The sequence below is a fragment of the Amblyomma mixtum genome, chromosome 10 (assembly GCF_055824585.1).
Source record: "Amblyomma mixtum isolate Tamu chromosome 10, ASM5582458v1, whole genome shotgun sequence".
In the NCBI taxonomy this organism is placed as follows: domain Eukaryota; kingdom Metazoa; phylum Arthropoda; class Arachnida; order Ixodida; family Ixodidae; genus Amblyomma; species Amblyomma mixtum.
Window position 1 is genome coordinate 49392589 of NC_143021.1, and position 15984 is coordinate 49408572.

The 15984-nt window shown below is 45.7% G+C and overlaps 1 protein-coding gene across 1 annotated transcript in view; it reads right to left on the reverse strand.

Annotated features, from left to right (window-relative positions):
* The window catches only part of LOC149325737 (testis-specific serine/threonine-protein kinase 3-like), a 203828-nt gene that overhangs the window by 146921 nt on the left and 40923 nt on the right, over positions 1-15984 (reverse strand). The window contains exons 4-5 of the mRNA XM_089562739.1: positions 12398-12624; positions 4060-4190 (exon numbers count right to left, since the gene is read on the reverse strand). Coding sequence (XP_089418865.1) covers positions 4060-4190; positions 12398-12624 — 358 coding nt within the window. The remainder of the gene's footprint in view (positions 1-4059; positions 4191-12397; positions 12625-15984) is intronic.

Consider the following 15984-nt stretch of genomic DNA (forward strand, 5'->3'; position numbering starts at 1 on the left):
CGTGAGCACCTTCGCGCTGCCTTTGTCGTCGTCAAGTGAGGCGCGTGAGCACACTTCGCATGCTGCTTCCTCAGAGCAATCTTTGCCTTTTTTTGGGTGCGACGTGTGGTAGTCCCATAGGCTTAGAAATGCCTCTCGGACGCCGCATAAACCGTGACGTGAGTGCCCGAAGACACGCGACTGGTCCATCACAGGCAGCATGCATTTGGGACGTTGCGCAAAAACTTGTTTAACCTGCTTTTTTTCTTTTTCCCTATTTTTAACCTGCAATGATTGTGAGCTTCTTTCCGCTTGTTTTCACGGAGCTCTCATTAGTGAGCTGAGTGCTGTAAACTGAAGAGAGCTTTATTCTTTGCAATTTTTTGCTTTTGTCGAGATGCGCATGTGATGCACTAGCCTTTGTGCCCACATCCCAGACAACTGCATTGTTGCCAGAGTGGGGGCCCGTGGCCGTGTCAAGCTTTCAAACGGCAGCTTTTACTCTGGGCCCCCGCCATGATTTGTACCAAGTTGGCAAATAAGTTTAATTTAAAATTGAGTTCAAAATCTGTGGACCTATGCTTGGGTATTTGATGGATAGACGGGACAGTTTTTACCTCGGCCGGCGCAATACGGGAGACTGACTAACGCCAATATTTCAAAAATGCAGCACATGAATGAAACTCACTCCCAGAGGCTTTCTTCAGTATTTTCTTACATGACATGACCAAATATTTGTTATTTTCGTTGTTTTTTTCGTTTCATAGTTGGTTTTTCCTACAAGAGGACTCCAGAAACATTTGGCTGTTGTAACATTTGGCTGTTATATTATGCCTGATGGCGACATTATGAGACCATGTGAAAGGCAGTGTACTTCAGGAAGAGCTGCGAACTTCTTATTTTTGTCTTTTGTCTGGGCCGTACACTCAAGACGCGTAGCCTTTGGTCTCCTTAGTATCTTTTTCAACACAAAATGATGATGTCACCGGGTATCATGGTATTGTATATCACTGAGTCGGCTTCAGACGAAACACAAAAAAAGATTAAAAATATCAGTTATTCCTTATGTACATGTCTTTCACATGGCCTCAAAAATGCAGCCCGCAGGTATGATGTAGGTGTTATGCTTTCTGCACCAAACAAACTCAACAGGATTTGCGCACTTATGGACAGGAAGGCTGAAAGACTTGTAGGGCCTTAAGTGACCTGCGGGATAAAAAATTGAGCAAAGTTTTTGCCATGCTCTCAGGAGATTCTCTACAAGAATCCCCTAACCTTTGAACAACCTTTGAACACCTACCAGTGTGCCCAATGTAAACTCTACCGCATGTGAGGGGAATAGAAACTAACCATATACTTCACCAAAATCAGCATGGCTTCCGACGCGGACTTTCCACCGTTACACAGCTAGCGGAAATTATACACGACCTAGCTCAGGCTATTAACAACCAGTCGCAAATTGATATGATCTTTCTTGATTTGTCAAAAGCATTTGATCGGGTCTCCCACACAAAACTGCTTTTCAAACTTACCCACATTCTCGGAAACGGGCCGATCATACGCTGGATAAGCGATTATCTTAGCGATCGAATGCAATTTGTACAGCTTGGAAGCCATACTTCTGATACAGTTAAAGTTATTTCCGGTGTGCCACAGGGCACCGTCTTAGCTCCGCTTCTTTTCTTACTATACATAAATGATCTAGCAAACGAAGTTCACGTTAAAATCTGACTATTTGCAGATGACATCTCCGGGGTTCCCCATCTCCGGGGTTCCCCAAGGATCGGTTCTTGCTCCATTACTCTTTTTAATCTTCATCAACGATTTGCCATCTGGTATTTTATCATATGTCCGTCTCTTTGTGGATGACTGCGTCATTTATCGCCGCATCAACAATAGCAGTGATCAGGAATTATTACAGGATGACCTAAGCCGAATTCAGAAGTGGTGTTCCGACTGGCTAATGCAGCTCAACGTTTCTAAATGTAAGTTCATGCACATCTCACGTAAACGTTCGATTCTTCAAAAGGGTTGAAAATTGGGCGAGTTGGTACGAATTCATACTGGTGTGGCACCACAGGGACAGGGACAGAGACAGAGACCACCCTGTCCCTGTGGTGCCACACCAGTAGGAGTTCGATTCTTCATTTTTCGTACTCCCTGAACTCCATACCGCTGTCTCAAACTAATTCATACCGGTACCTCTGGCATCGAGATAACAACCAACCTAACCTGGGCTAATCACATCACGAAACTATGTGCTAGTGCCTCCAGATCACTCGGATTCATCAGGCGATCACTTTCCATGTCCACCGCAGCCACCAGACAACTAGCATATGGAACGTACATCCGAACTAAACTAGAATACGCCTCAACAATATGGAATCCTCACCAAGCCTACTTGATAGATTCACTCGAAGCCACCCAGAATCGGGCAGCACGCTTCATCACCTCACAGTATAAATCTCAGCTAAGCATCACAGCGTTGAAATCATCTCTCGGCATCAAGTCATTAGCCTTTCGCAGGAAAACTTCAATTCTTTGTCTTTTTCACAAACTGTACTTTAACTTTCCAGCACTTCGAGAAAACCTTCTACGAGCTCCGGTACGATCATCTCGTCGTTTATTTAACTCCTTAAGCATACAGCGTTTGCACGGCTCCGTTAATTATTTCAATAAATCTTTCCTTCCCAGTGCGATAGAAAGCTGGAATAACCTCCCCGAACACATTGTCATTGGGACTAATCCTTCCAGATTCACACAGCTCCTAATCGACCATCTCAACGACAAATAATTTTTTCCTGCACCCTATGCCAGCTTCAAAGCCCTGCAAACTGACCAGCCTGTTCTACTTCCAAAGTTGTAATTTGTCTTTGTTTATATTTCTTCTACACTCTGTCATGACGTGATTATTTGAATTTGTTACTTCTGTCTTTTTTTCATCTTGTTCTACCTTTTTTTCTATTCTATATTTTATATTTTCTATATTTTTCTGTATTTCTATATTCCTTTTATATTTATATATTCATGTATGACTGGTGAACACCCCTGTACCCCCCCCCCCCCCTTATGTAATGTCCCTAACGGGACCCTTAAGGGTTAATAAATGATGATGATGAAGAATATGGGAGGTCATCTGGCACATCATTGTAAGAACTGTAAAGGGAAGGGTCAGGGCAAGAAAAAAGTGTCTTGCCTCCCAGTTTTGCGCAACGCTACTTTTTTTTTTGTTTAAATCAAGAGATAAGACAGAAAGGGAGGTCGTCGAAGCCTATCACATCGTAAAAATGGTGAAAAACGTGTCAGCGCTCCGTCTATTTCTCCTTCACTGAGCGAAATCACCTTTTAGAAGGTCACCTATAATTGCATCACTTGTGTCCGTATTTTGTTCCTAAGATGTACTTCAAGGCCGGAAATGTAGTTTTATCTGGTTTAATGCTCACCTTTACACTTGTTCTACGTTGGCTTCCATGTCATGGTTGTTATTTCCTTACTCCGTTCCATTCTATTACCTGGTTCTAATTTTCAACTTTACTCTCTTTGTTTGTTGTTTCCTTGCTCTCATGCAGGCTTTTTCATGTGTGACACGATCAATTTATCTCGTTTTCGTACCCCTTTTTTACCCTTGTTGTCTGTTGGGCCACCTGCTTTGCACTTCGAGTTTTTTTCACCCTCTTTACTGAGGTTGATTGTTAGGTTTCTTACTAGTTTTTAATCGTTTTCTTGACTCTGAGTTTCTGGGGACATGCTGGCTGAATGCTCTGTGGCTTATCGGCCCTTCTGCAACGTAAAATTTTGATCAATGTGGTCTAGATTTTGATCAAGTCTTGTGTCAATGTCAGTGATGGTTATGCGCCTGGGTTCATACCTTATATAGCGTTTGCGTTTTGGTCTCGAATAAACAGTTAGAAGTCTGCGCCTTTGATGTCATTTTTGTTCCTCGTTCTCCTGTCGTGTCGCATTAGCGCAGTACTGACCTTTTATCATTCTGATGACATCGCAGTAAAACGCGTTTTGACATTAATGACACGTGGATACGATCCGTCGCAGAGGCTGCATTGAGCGATCGAGGGAACGTACTCCTTGAACGGGCTGGGGTATTTCTTGATCCAGGGATGGCGCACGACGCGGGCCATGGATGCACGCAGCGTCACCACGGGCTCCAGCATGCCGCGGATCAGGTTCTTCAGCTCGCTGCTGAGCGGCAGCACCTGCGGAGGTCAATGCAGGCGGCCACGTAAACTGGGTACGCAGTCTCAGGAGCCAGCAGATGTGAAAAGGGCACGACGCCACCGCCTTGTTCCTCTACTCGACGTTGTGTGAGCATCGACGAGTTAGTTTGAGCGCATCGGCTCACATGTCGGATGCATGGTGGCCGCCTTGGTACAGAATGTATAGAACTTGACTGAGGTGGAGACGTTCCCTATTTTTTGTGCCCACAAAGCACTGCGGAAGTACTGGCTGTTGAGTTAGTTGGTTTATAACAAATTCCAAACGCGCAGGAGAGCAGTAACAGGAAGACGGAAAGATAGAAAGAGCGCCTACTACCAGCTGAGTTTATTGCAGAGAACACCACATTTTATACGCCAGTACATTATCACAGGTAGAGCAAGTCAACAGAAAAAAATATACGGAGTCAAGATGATATACATATATAAACGCCAAATCATTACTGCTTCCATAACAAGGTATCAAAAAATCCGGAAACGTGATAACATGACCGACTGACGAGGCCTACCCATGGCCATGCGAAAAATCTAGTTTCCGGTCGCTGTGTTTCACCGACGACGTGCTCACGCTTGTGCAGCCGAACTTTTTGTATGTGAAATGCCTCGAGTACTTCCCTTTCAACTTGTTCTCTGCCTTTGCCGAAAAGCATTGCCCCTTCCAGCACAGGTTCACACTCCTCAGAACCTCTGCAGCGATCACTAAGGTTGCCCCTTTGATTGTTGCAGGAACAATCGTGTGGCGCCTGACCATCGTCTTTGCTTTACGCAGAACCAGCATAGTGCCGGCTATCTACCGACCGACATCGATTATCTACACTGCTGCATCTCTCGCCCTGGCGGTACTTTGGACGGACACCAGACAACGCCCCCCTTCAAGCCTGTTATAAAAGCCCAACTTGCTGGCGGACGCTTCACACCTCGGGCAGCAGAGGCAGCGGCAGGAACAATCGTGTGGCGCCTGACCTCTTTGCTTTACGCAGGTTGGTATATTTCAGTGTATTTATAAGTAACCATTTGTCCCGCTGCCGCTGCTGCCCTAGCTTGTGTACAATAGGAGTACTGTGCCGACGGATACTTGTCTTACATGTTTTGAGGATTTTACTGATGGTCAAGATTTCATGACATGTGCAGAATGTCGTCAGCCCTACTACCTTGGTAAATGCGCGGCCATTAGCGAGCGAGTATACAAAGCAAAAAGTGAGGCAGAAAAGAAAACATTAAAATGCCCAACCTGCCGTTTGCCTTCTTCGCGAAGTGGGCAAACGTTCGTGCTCCCACCTGCTTTGGGTAAAGAACTTTCTGAAATAAAGAAGAATTTGGCTGCACTTACTATCAAGCTGGATGGCCTGACACCATTAAATGAGACCGTAGCAAACATTAAAAAATCTGTCACGTATATTTCTGAAACATACGACACGCTACTCACGACTTCTGAGAGGCATGATAGAGAGATAGAAAGGCTACGCACTAAGCTTGAAAGCACTGAAAAAGATCAAAACGAGCTAAAGAAAGAGCTAAATGATCTGCAACAATACAGCAGAAGACACAACATGGAAATCCATGGTTTGCCCTTTGAAGAAAAAGAAGACTTGCTATCTAAGATAAATGATCTTGCGGTGACGCTCGATCTACTTTGCCTATCAGAATCCGATATTGAAGGCCTGCATCGTCTCCCATCACGCCAAAAGAAGGTACGGGTGGCACTGATAAGGTTTTCTAGGCGGGCTCTTAAAGATGCATGGCTTGCAAAGCGCACAACCCTGAATGAACAGGAGGACAAGATACAATTTTTTGATAATTTGACTGCCACTGGCAAGAAACTTCGATGGCTAGCTGAAACGAAAGCGCGCGAGCAGAACTTGTCTTTTGTGTGGTCAACAGAGGGAAAGATTTTCGTGAGGAAGGAGAGCGGCACTCCAGCAATAAGGATTGCGTCAGAGGAGGACCTAAGTAAGATTGTATAGGCATCGTAAACTTGGAACCTTGCTAAATCCCTGTTTGGAATGATGGCTTACTATAACCCTGACCTTTTTAATCGATTGTTCAGTGTCAGCTCTTATGCTCCTCAAGAGGTCCTCTCCTTGTATCACCTAAATGTACGCAGTTTGAAGAACAAGGTCGAAGAAATTGAAGCTGAATTGGAGGAACTGAAGCGCAGTTTTGATGTCATTGGTTTCACGGAAACTTGGTATAGCTCTGATGCAGAAGTTGTGCAGTTTCCATGCTACAATCACATTTCTATGTTCCGACAAGGCAAACGCGGAGGTGGTATATCTTTATACGTACACGAACGTTTGCTCTATGATGTTCTTACAGACTCATGTGTTGTAAATGAAAACTTTGAAGTTGTTAGTTTATTGCATCGCGACATTGCTTTACTTTCAGTATACCGCCCCCTCATGGTAATCTTGATGCATTCCTTGATTTCTCTGATAGTTTCCTTAATTTAGCTAATCAAAACAGGTGGCGTGTCATTATATTTGGTGATATGAACGTTGATTTGCTTACGAAAAACTCGATGCAGACTAAACTACTTGAATTGATGTTCTTACATGGTTGCCAAAATGTTATCGACCTACCTACCAGAATAAGCCAACAAACAGAAACGCTCATCGATCACTGTTTTACAAATTTTTCCCCACAGACAGTTGCCGCAGGTGTTTTTTCATCAGCCACAAGTGATCATAAGCCATTTTTTGGCCTATTTTCAAATAGGCTAAACTCTGCTAAACCTAAGTACAATCAACGAACAATGAATGATGATACTGTTGCCCATTTTTGTTCACTTATGGCTGAAACTTGTTGGGCAGAAGTATATCTGGAGAATGATCGATCCGTTGCGTACGATATATTTTTAGAAAAGGTACAGCACAATTACAACATTGCCTTTCCTATGGTTGCCGTACGTAAGCACAAAAAAGCTAAGAAAGAATGGATTACGCCGGTTCTTCTCAGGCGCATTCGATATAAAAACTCGTTATTTGCTCATTTCTTAGAAACAAGAGACCCAGCCGATTTCGAAGAATTTAAGAAATTCAGAAACAAATTAACTCTGGATCTAAGAAAGGCCAAAACTGCCTATTATGAAAACAAATTTGCTTCAATAGCGGACAAACCCAAACAAGTTTGGAACGTTGTAAATGGCATGATATCCAGTGGGAAACCTCGTCTGCCTTCCGAGCTACTGATTGATGGAACTTCCTGCTCTGGTGTAACACTTGCGAATACATGCTTATCATACCACAGCAGGCGCGAGTCGCCCATCACCTGTAGAGCTTTATATGAAAACTAGTTGCTGTGAGTCTCTATTTCTGACCCCCGCGTCTGAAGACGAAATCGTAGTTATCGTTAATTCCCTTAAAAATAAATGTTCTCCAGGTGATGACGATATAAGTACGGTACCAGTAAAAGCCGCTATCAGAAGCATCAGTCCACCTTTAACGCATATATGCAACAGGATGATCATGACTGGTATTTTCCCTGATAAGATGAAATCAGCTCGAGTTACAGTAATATACAAGGGAGGCGACAAAAATGATATGAGCAACTATCACCCTATCTCGATATTGCCACTGTTTTCCAAGATCGCAGAACGTGTGGTACATAAAAGATTACAAAACTTCCTTGACAAAAAAAAAACGTAATATGCAAAGAACAGTATGGATTCCAGGCTGGTAAATCCACACAGACTGCTCTACTGGACATAAAAGATCGCCTTCTTTCTAACTTCGAACTCTATAAGAACAAAACGACAAGATCCGACACAAAATTGTGTGGGTACCGGGGCACACGGGGGTGGTGGCAGGGAACCGAGAGGCCGACAGGATAGCTCGAGGATACATTACTTTCCGAGCTTCCGACGAGACCGCGGAACTCGCGCCAGCACCCAGGGAATACTCGGCCATACTACAAAACTATAGAGGCAGAAGAATGCGATATCCCCCACCGCACAAATCTCTCAGCAGAGAGGAAGCTGTCACTTGGAGACAATTACAAACAGGCTCTTTCCCAAACCTACATATACTAAACAAAATGCACCCTACGATATACACGAACAAATGTCCCTGGTGCGACGAAAAACCTACACTATACCACATCACATGGGCCTGCCAAAACATAGACGTGGTCCCCAAAATACAAAACCCGAGTGCGGAGCAGTGGGAGACTCTGCTGTCCAGCGACCGCTGCGAAGACCAACAAGGTCTGGTACAGCGAGCTCAACGGGCGGCAGTGGCCAGCGGAGCCCTGGACTGAGGGCAACCGACCACTGATTAGAGGCGGACGACTTCGACAGAGAAGGCTCCTGGGGGTAGAACCAAGACGTCTCTGAAGATGCCCCCAAACCGCAGGAAAAACCATTAGTGTAAATAAAGTTTTTCCTTCCTTCCTTCCTTTCTAACTTCGAACAAAAGCTTTTCACCATTGGAATATTTCTAGACTTTCGCAAAGCTTTCGATTCAATTAAACACGGTATCTTATTATTAAAACTAGAAAAATATCGAATTCGCGGTATTGCACACAAATTGTTGGAAAGCTATCTTACAGGACGGAGGCAGTCTACGTGGCTACAGGAGCTTAAATCCGACGCGGGCGTAATAAAATTCGGTGTACCACAAGGGTCTATCCTCGGACCTCTACTTTTCATTTTATATATTAATGATATTGTAAATATACACTCAACTTCAAATATGGTCCTCTACGCTGATGACACTAATGTCTTCTTTTCTGGTCCCAACCTTAGCATGCTTGAATATCAATCCAATACCTGGCTCAATGAACTGCGAACATGGCTTGATGCCAATGAGCTTGAACTAAACATAAAAAAAACTAAATATGTGCTTTTCCGTGCCAAAAATAAGCCTCTTGATCATAATATCCGACTATATTTTAATATCACAGAAATTGAACAGGTGAATTCTCATAAGTTCTTAGGAGTTCGTTTCCGCAGTGACTTGGGCTGTACTGATCACATCAACAGTCTGCGGATACGAATATCAAGATCAGTTGGGTTAATTCAACGACTTCGTTATCTTCTTCCATTCCATGTAAAAAAAACAGCTATATTTTTCTCTTATTCATTCCCATATTGTGTATAGTATCTTAGTGTGGGCAACATGTAATAAAACTGACTCAGGTTGTTCTCTCTGCAAAAAAGAGCCTTGCGCATATTGGGTAGTTATCCTGCTAGTACCAATGACATGTTTACCTCTTGTAAGGTGTTACCGTTTTTTCTATGCTATAAGCACTACTTAGCACTCCTAATCTACCAAAAAATAAAACATGACTGAATCATTTTCTCGTTCTTATTTGAATAGAGAAATCCCACATAACTTGCGCACAATTTCCTTGATTGTTTCTAGGCCTCGCACTAATTACGGAACCCAGACTACGGATCACCAAATAACAGTTTTATGCAACAGATATACAACACTAATTGCTTGTGCCCAGGAGAGTGTCACTATTCACCAATTTAAGAAGAAAATGAGCAATCTTTTGAACACCCCCGTGTGAAATTTTGTTGTGCATACCTGCTGCATTCATTTTTACACCTACTGTTCTGTACTGTTCTTTCTTGTTCTGTGCGAATGTGTTTTTCTTTTCTACTCCAATTACTACTGCTCATTGTTGATGACTTCTTGAGTATTATTTTCTGCCTGATCAGTGTTTGTGTAATTGCTTATGTTGAATTCCTGTCCCACTGTGTTTTATGTACCTCGGTTCTCACTGATATGTCTCTCTGCACCATCTGCACCGACGTGTAAAGCGGGTGTTAGGCCTCGTCAGGAGACACTACAGTCTCCTTTAGCCTCTCCCCGCGGACACCATGTATTGTTGTCCGAAATGAATTGAATTGAATTGAAAAAAAGGAAAAATTGAAAAATTGTCCATTTGTGCTCGCTCTCTTGTTCAAATAACGCCCGGTCTGGCCGATGTAGACATGACCACAGTCGAACGGTATATCGTAGATGACTTGAGACCTTCATTCACTAAGTCGCAACCTCCACTGGATAGCGCACCTTGAGGTCATTTTTCCATGATGGAGCAAATTTGTGCGAGCTTACATGGGGCTGAAGACACCACCTTTGCACCGTAACGACCACCTACCTTCTTGATGTTGTGCGATATGTTATGTATATAGGGAATTTCTGCCAGAAGCCTCGTATCTGGCTGCTTGCTTAGTGGATCACGGCTCGAAGCGACTTTGATCTTTTGCAGCAAAGTTTCGCTAAAAGATTGCCAAAAGTCAGGGATAGCCAGCTTTGTTCAGTCTTTGAAGCTGATTGTCAAAGCGAGCCTGCACACAGTGTTCGCACGATTTCAAAAGAGCGGCGTGTAGGCACGCCATGGCGGTGCTTCGTTTCACTAGTTTGGAAGGGGCACTGTTGAACGGTATGAGGGTTTTCTTGGAAGAGGTGTTTACACCAAACACACATGATATACGCCAGTGAAATCAAACTGAACGTCCAGAATCTGGATCTGGGCCCCTTGACGCAGTTCCCAAGTGAAGGTGAGGCCTTGGAAATTGTCTCTAAAAAATGTTAAAAACAACAGCAACAGCATCGTCATCAAAGTTAAGAGGTAGGCTCGTCAAAGAAAAAAAAATAATCAATTAACAAAATGACCTGTCTAACAGCTGTCTTGTTCAACTGCGCACAGATGCAAGGCTCAATAAAAGCTAAATACATGTCGGTTAAAATAGGAGAAATAGAGTAGCCAATGCTAGTTCCATTAAAATAAAACTTGTGGTAAAAATCAATAACAGTGGTTTGAAGGTCTAATAGTCTTATGGAATAGTCTTATGGAATTCCTTACCCGAAAACATAGCCGAATGCACAGACAGAAAACAATTCCGTAATAAGCTAAAACTTCAGCCATCCCGAATAGACTGTCCCCTTTGTACTCTTTTGTTACTTAGTTTAGTTGTATTTCTGCGCCTTAGCGTAATTTTGTTTCTCTTCCGCTTGCTTGGTTGCTGTTATTTGACTTAGATGTATGTCTGCATTTTTTACTGTATTTTTTTCTTGCTTTTGTTTTTGCTTGCCTTCATTGTATTTTGTATTTTGCTCTTCACATTTTTCCACGTTCAAGATTTTTTTACATCATGTTAATTCGCCTCCCCTTATGTAATGCCCTCGGGCCCTTAAGGAGAAAATAAACGAAATGAAATGAAATTCAAGCAAAGAAATAAAATTGTGACTGGTAATTCCAGTCGCGTTCTGAAATCGTACTTCATCATAATTATTCACGTTCTCACGAATGGCTGTATACAGACCATCGTGAGGAATATAGTAACAAAAGTTTTCTACATCTGTTCAATGTACACAACGCATTCTCCAATCGTGCTTTCATTCCAGCCAAAATCGAATCAGAATCCAAACAAGACCAGTGGTCATGCACGGTGGTCATGCAAACAAACGGTGGTCATGCACCGTTATATAAACGTTGGCTGAGTACTCTGAGGCTCCTCGCATCACTTGTTCACTTTTTGTAGTCGAGGTACACATCTACCGTCCTCTCACCACTTTGCATATATACATGTCACTCTCGAATTGTTTATAGCAATATATCGCGAAGTGAAAGTACCTCTACAAGTGTCGCTGAATTCTGAGTTACACTGTGGTAACCATGTGTTAATTATCTTCCTCTCCACTATTAATTCGGTAGAGAGGTACGGTGGCAGGTTAGTTGGTTAGACACAGCACGTCCGAGAAACCGCACAAACACATGCCAGTGTAAGGAGACGACGATGAAAAGCAGTTTGTTGTGTCCCAGCTACCGCCAGCCACCAACTAGCCACCCTGACGGCTGGAAGGGTACTGGCACTGCGCTCCTGTGTTCTATGCGGCTATAGCAGTAATCATCCTCATCATCATCAGGCTGGAGAGGGCGAAGGCCTCTCTCATGTCTCGCCAATTAACCCTGTCCTTCACCAGTTGCGGCCACCGTATTCCTGTAAATTTCTTAATCTTATCCGCCCGCCTAACTTTCTGCCGCCCCCTGCTACGCTTGCCTTCTCTTGGAATCCACTCCGTTACCCTTAAGGACCAGCGGTCATCTTGCCTTCGCATTGCTTGCCCGGCCCGAGCCTACTTCGTCCTCTTGATTTCGACTAGGATATTTTTTCGAAATGTCCAGAAAAACCTGCTTTTGCGATTCAGGCAGCGTCTCAGTCAGTGAGCGCGACCTACCTTTGGGAAGCGCACCGTGCGCGTCATCTGGAGGCGCACCTGTCTCAGCAGACCGTTGCTCTCGTAAGGCAGCAGGCCTGTGACCATGACGTAGAGGATGACGCCCAGGGACCACACGTCGGCCAGCTTGGGTAGGTAGCAGATGCCTTGCAGAATCTCCGGCGCCGCGTACGCCTCACTGCCGCAGAAAGTCTCGCTCAACTCCTTGCGCTTGGTGCGTTCATCAGCTGCAGCGGACGCGCAAGACCGCACAAAAAAACTTAGTTTTATTGCGCAGACACTGCTTGTCGTAACGAACTCGAATGCAGCGCTCCCGCAGTCAAGAGATTTTGCAACGTCGATATTATCATCCCCTTCTCGTTCTTCTGACCGATGAATCTCACCTGTGTCGTTTGATCGCAGGGCGGCCAGGCAGCTAACGAACGAAATATTGCAAGACTTCACGTACTTGGTGCATTAAGGAATATCCTGGTAATTTGTCTATGCTAACTGAACCAAAATTTTCTTTATACAAATGAGTTTTCTAGGTGTGAGCTAAATACTCATTAATTTCAGCTAACGAAGAAATAACTGGGAAACAGCCCGCGCTGTGTTCACTAAGGTTTCTTGCCAGTCGCTACACTCGCCTTCGCCGGCGGCTAAACGCGAAGATTGCAGCTGCCTTGGCGAGCAGCCGTTTCGCCGCCTCAGAGCGACAGCTCCCACGCAAGCAGTGCGGCGGCAGATATACAGCCGAAGCAACAATGGCGGCTCTCGCTTACGGCTGTGCGCGTCGGCACAGGCAGCATCTTGCCAGGGACACTGCAGATCAGCGTAGCTGCTAGGGTGAGTGTTGCTACCACCTGTTAGCTCCCGCAGGGCGCAGTGGCCGTACCGAGCAACATGGCAAGTGGAGGTTGTAACTGGATGCCGAACTGCGTCCCCGCAAGACGCTTCAGCATAGAGAGCATCGAAGCGGCCAACTACGATCGGTGTCACAAGCGCTAGTGGGACGAGCGGCACGCCACCACAGTCATATAAGCCATAGTGTCCGACCTGGCGCTGGGCGACCTGTGAATACGAGCTTGAGGTGAGCAGAATCCGTTCGGCCATTCGTGCCTGGTGTGCGACCGGCTGCGGGCCAGCGAGGTATGCTTCCCCTGAAACATGAGCACTGAGAGCGCTTTTGCCCAGACTACCCCGAGGGCGGAACTGAACGCACTCTAACTGAATGAGACAGGATGCAACTGTCACGGCACGCTGACTGCTGCCGCAGTTACGCGCGACCGTTGTATGTATCCGCCGATGCTAGTGGATTTCTCGTCTCTCAACGATGTCATCGCCTGAGCAGGATCCGGTGCCCTTTCGCTCAACTCAACGCATTGTCCAGTATAGCGACAACAGTGCAAAATTTTTCTGTGACGTGATGCGAACTCCCTGTAGAAAAGATTAGACTTCTGAATATTGTCAGTAATCTTTGTACTGTGTTTGATCACGTTGAATGCCTTCGGAACTCGTATTTTTCATTTGCTTGTGACGCGCGATGCGAAGACATTGATTTCAAACGATCTCAGCCACGTGCGACTGCTTGCATGTTGTTCCAGACCGTTGTGTAGTTTCTTTGGCGCCTTATATAACGATAGCTCCTTGCAGACGTTACGTTGACGCCGAGAGCGGCGGGCATTCTATTTGACGGCCCCCGAGCACGCGTGTTACTATCGCCGCTACTGACTCATGTGCGGCACTTTGTGAATGCATGGTGTACCCTATAACGATTTAATTTGGAAGCCCTTTCCCTCTCTTCCTGACTGCCGGAATGCCGTCACCACTAAGTGACATCTTGTAACAAAACAGCGCAAGGACACAGGACAAGAACGTAGAGAAGACACACACGGCGCGGAAGGCACATCAGTGCCGTGTGTGTCTTCTCTCCGTTCTTGTCCTGTGTCCATGCGCATTCTTATGACAAGATGCATAACCAACTCGCCCAAACTGCCATTTTAATAAAGTGACATCTGTTGGATGCGGGGATCTGCAGCTTCGCTATACCCACCAAATGTACGCTGGTGCACAATCAACGTCTGTCGTGCTTCACCAGCCTCGTTACCCCCGACTTTACATGGACAACTACAGAAGATGTCAAAGATTGGCTGGACGTGTTCGACCATGTGGCTGTGCTGAACGCTTGGGATACTGAAGAAAAACTACAGAATCTTTTCTTTCCCCTGGACAGCCCACTGAAAACATTGTTTCAAACCGGCGACCATTCCCTGACGACATTGAATAAAGAGTCTTTGGGGACGTTGAGCACCATTGACCAGACAGAAAGAGCGGAGGTTTTGCTGCAGTCAAGAATTGAACATCCACATGAGACCGTGACTAGGTGTGTTGAAGAAATCAAAAGCATTTTCGACGCGCAGATCCACGCATGAGCGAGGAGAAGAAGGTAGGATTTGTACTGCGAGATGTTAAGAGCCTCTTTCCGCCGGTCAGGTCGGCAGTCCACCAAAAACTATCGTTGAACTATCGGCGGAAACGGCCACTATAGAGGGAGCCCTAGATACCAGCAGTCACCGATACAACCGGCAGCTGCACGTATTCTTCAGCAGCGACTCCAATACCATACTACGAAGCAATGAAAACCTAAAGGAAGTCATCCGCGAGGATGTCCTGGAGCAGCTTCGGCACATTCTACTTTTATCACCTCAAGTCATCATCACTAAGAACGTCGTGCATGAAGAAGTCCACGAGGCCCTGAACTGCCCTCACGTGAGAGTTTCGACCCCACAGCCTCACGTCATTACTCACGCGTTGACGATACGTACCCACAGATGTCCGTACAGCCAGCGCCAAGATCTCTTTGTTCTGTCCCAACAAACACAGTCGCCAGCCCGTCCGCCGGTGTTTCAGGAAGCACCGGCAAGGAAAGCAGATCTCTTGTGGACCCACGACCAGCCTCGCACACTCTGTTTCCAGTGCGGTGATCCCGGCGGAACAGCATTCACGGCGGAACTGACCCAAGCCATCCTCCATTACAGCCAAACCAGCCACCGGAGAACAACTGCATACCACCCGCAGACCAACGGACTGACCGAGCGCCTCAACAAAACCATCGCCGATATGCTCGCGATGTATGTCGATGCCGAACACAAGACCTGGGATGTCATATTGCCTTACGTAGTCTTCGCCTACAACACCGCAGTGCAGGAGACCACCCAGATGACGCCTTTTGGGCTCGTCTATGGCAGAGAGGCCAGGACCACGCTGGACGCCATGCTGCCGAACGCTACCGAAGAAGATAACGTCGACGTCGCCGCCTACCTACAACGCGCAGAAGAAGCCCGAAGACTTGCCCGATTAAGGATCAAAGACCAGCAGGGGACCGACGCCACACGCTACAACCTACGAAGACGCAACGCGGAATACAGGCCAGGAGACCGAGTCTGGGTTTGGACGCCCATTCGCCGCCGAGGATTGAGTGAAAAGCTTTTGCGACGCTATTTCGGCCCGTGCAATGTTCTTCGTCGGCTAGGTGAATTGGACTATGAAGTCGTCCCTGACCAAATGACTGCATCCCAGCGACGCCGCGTACGACCAGAAGTAGTCCA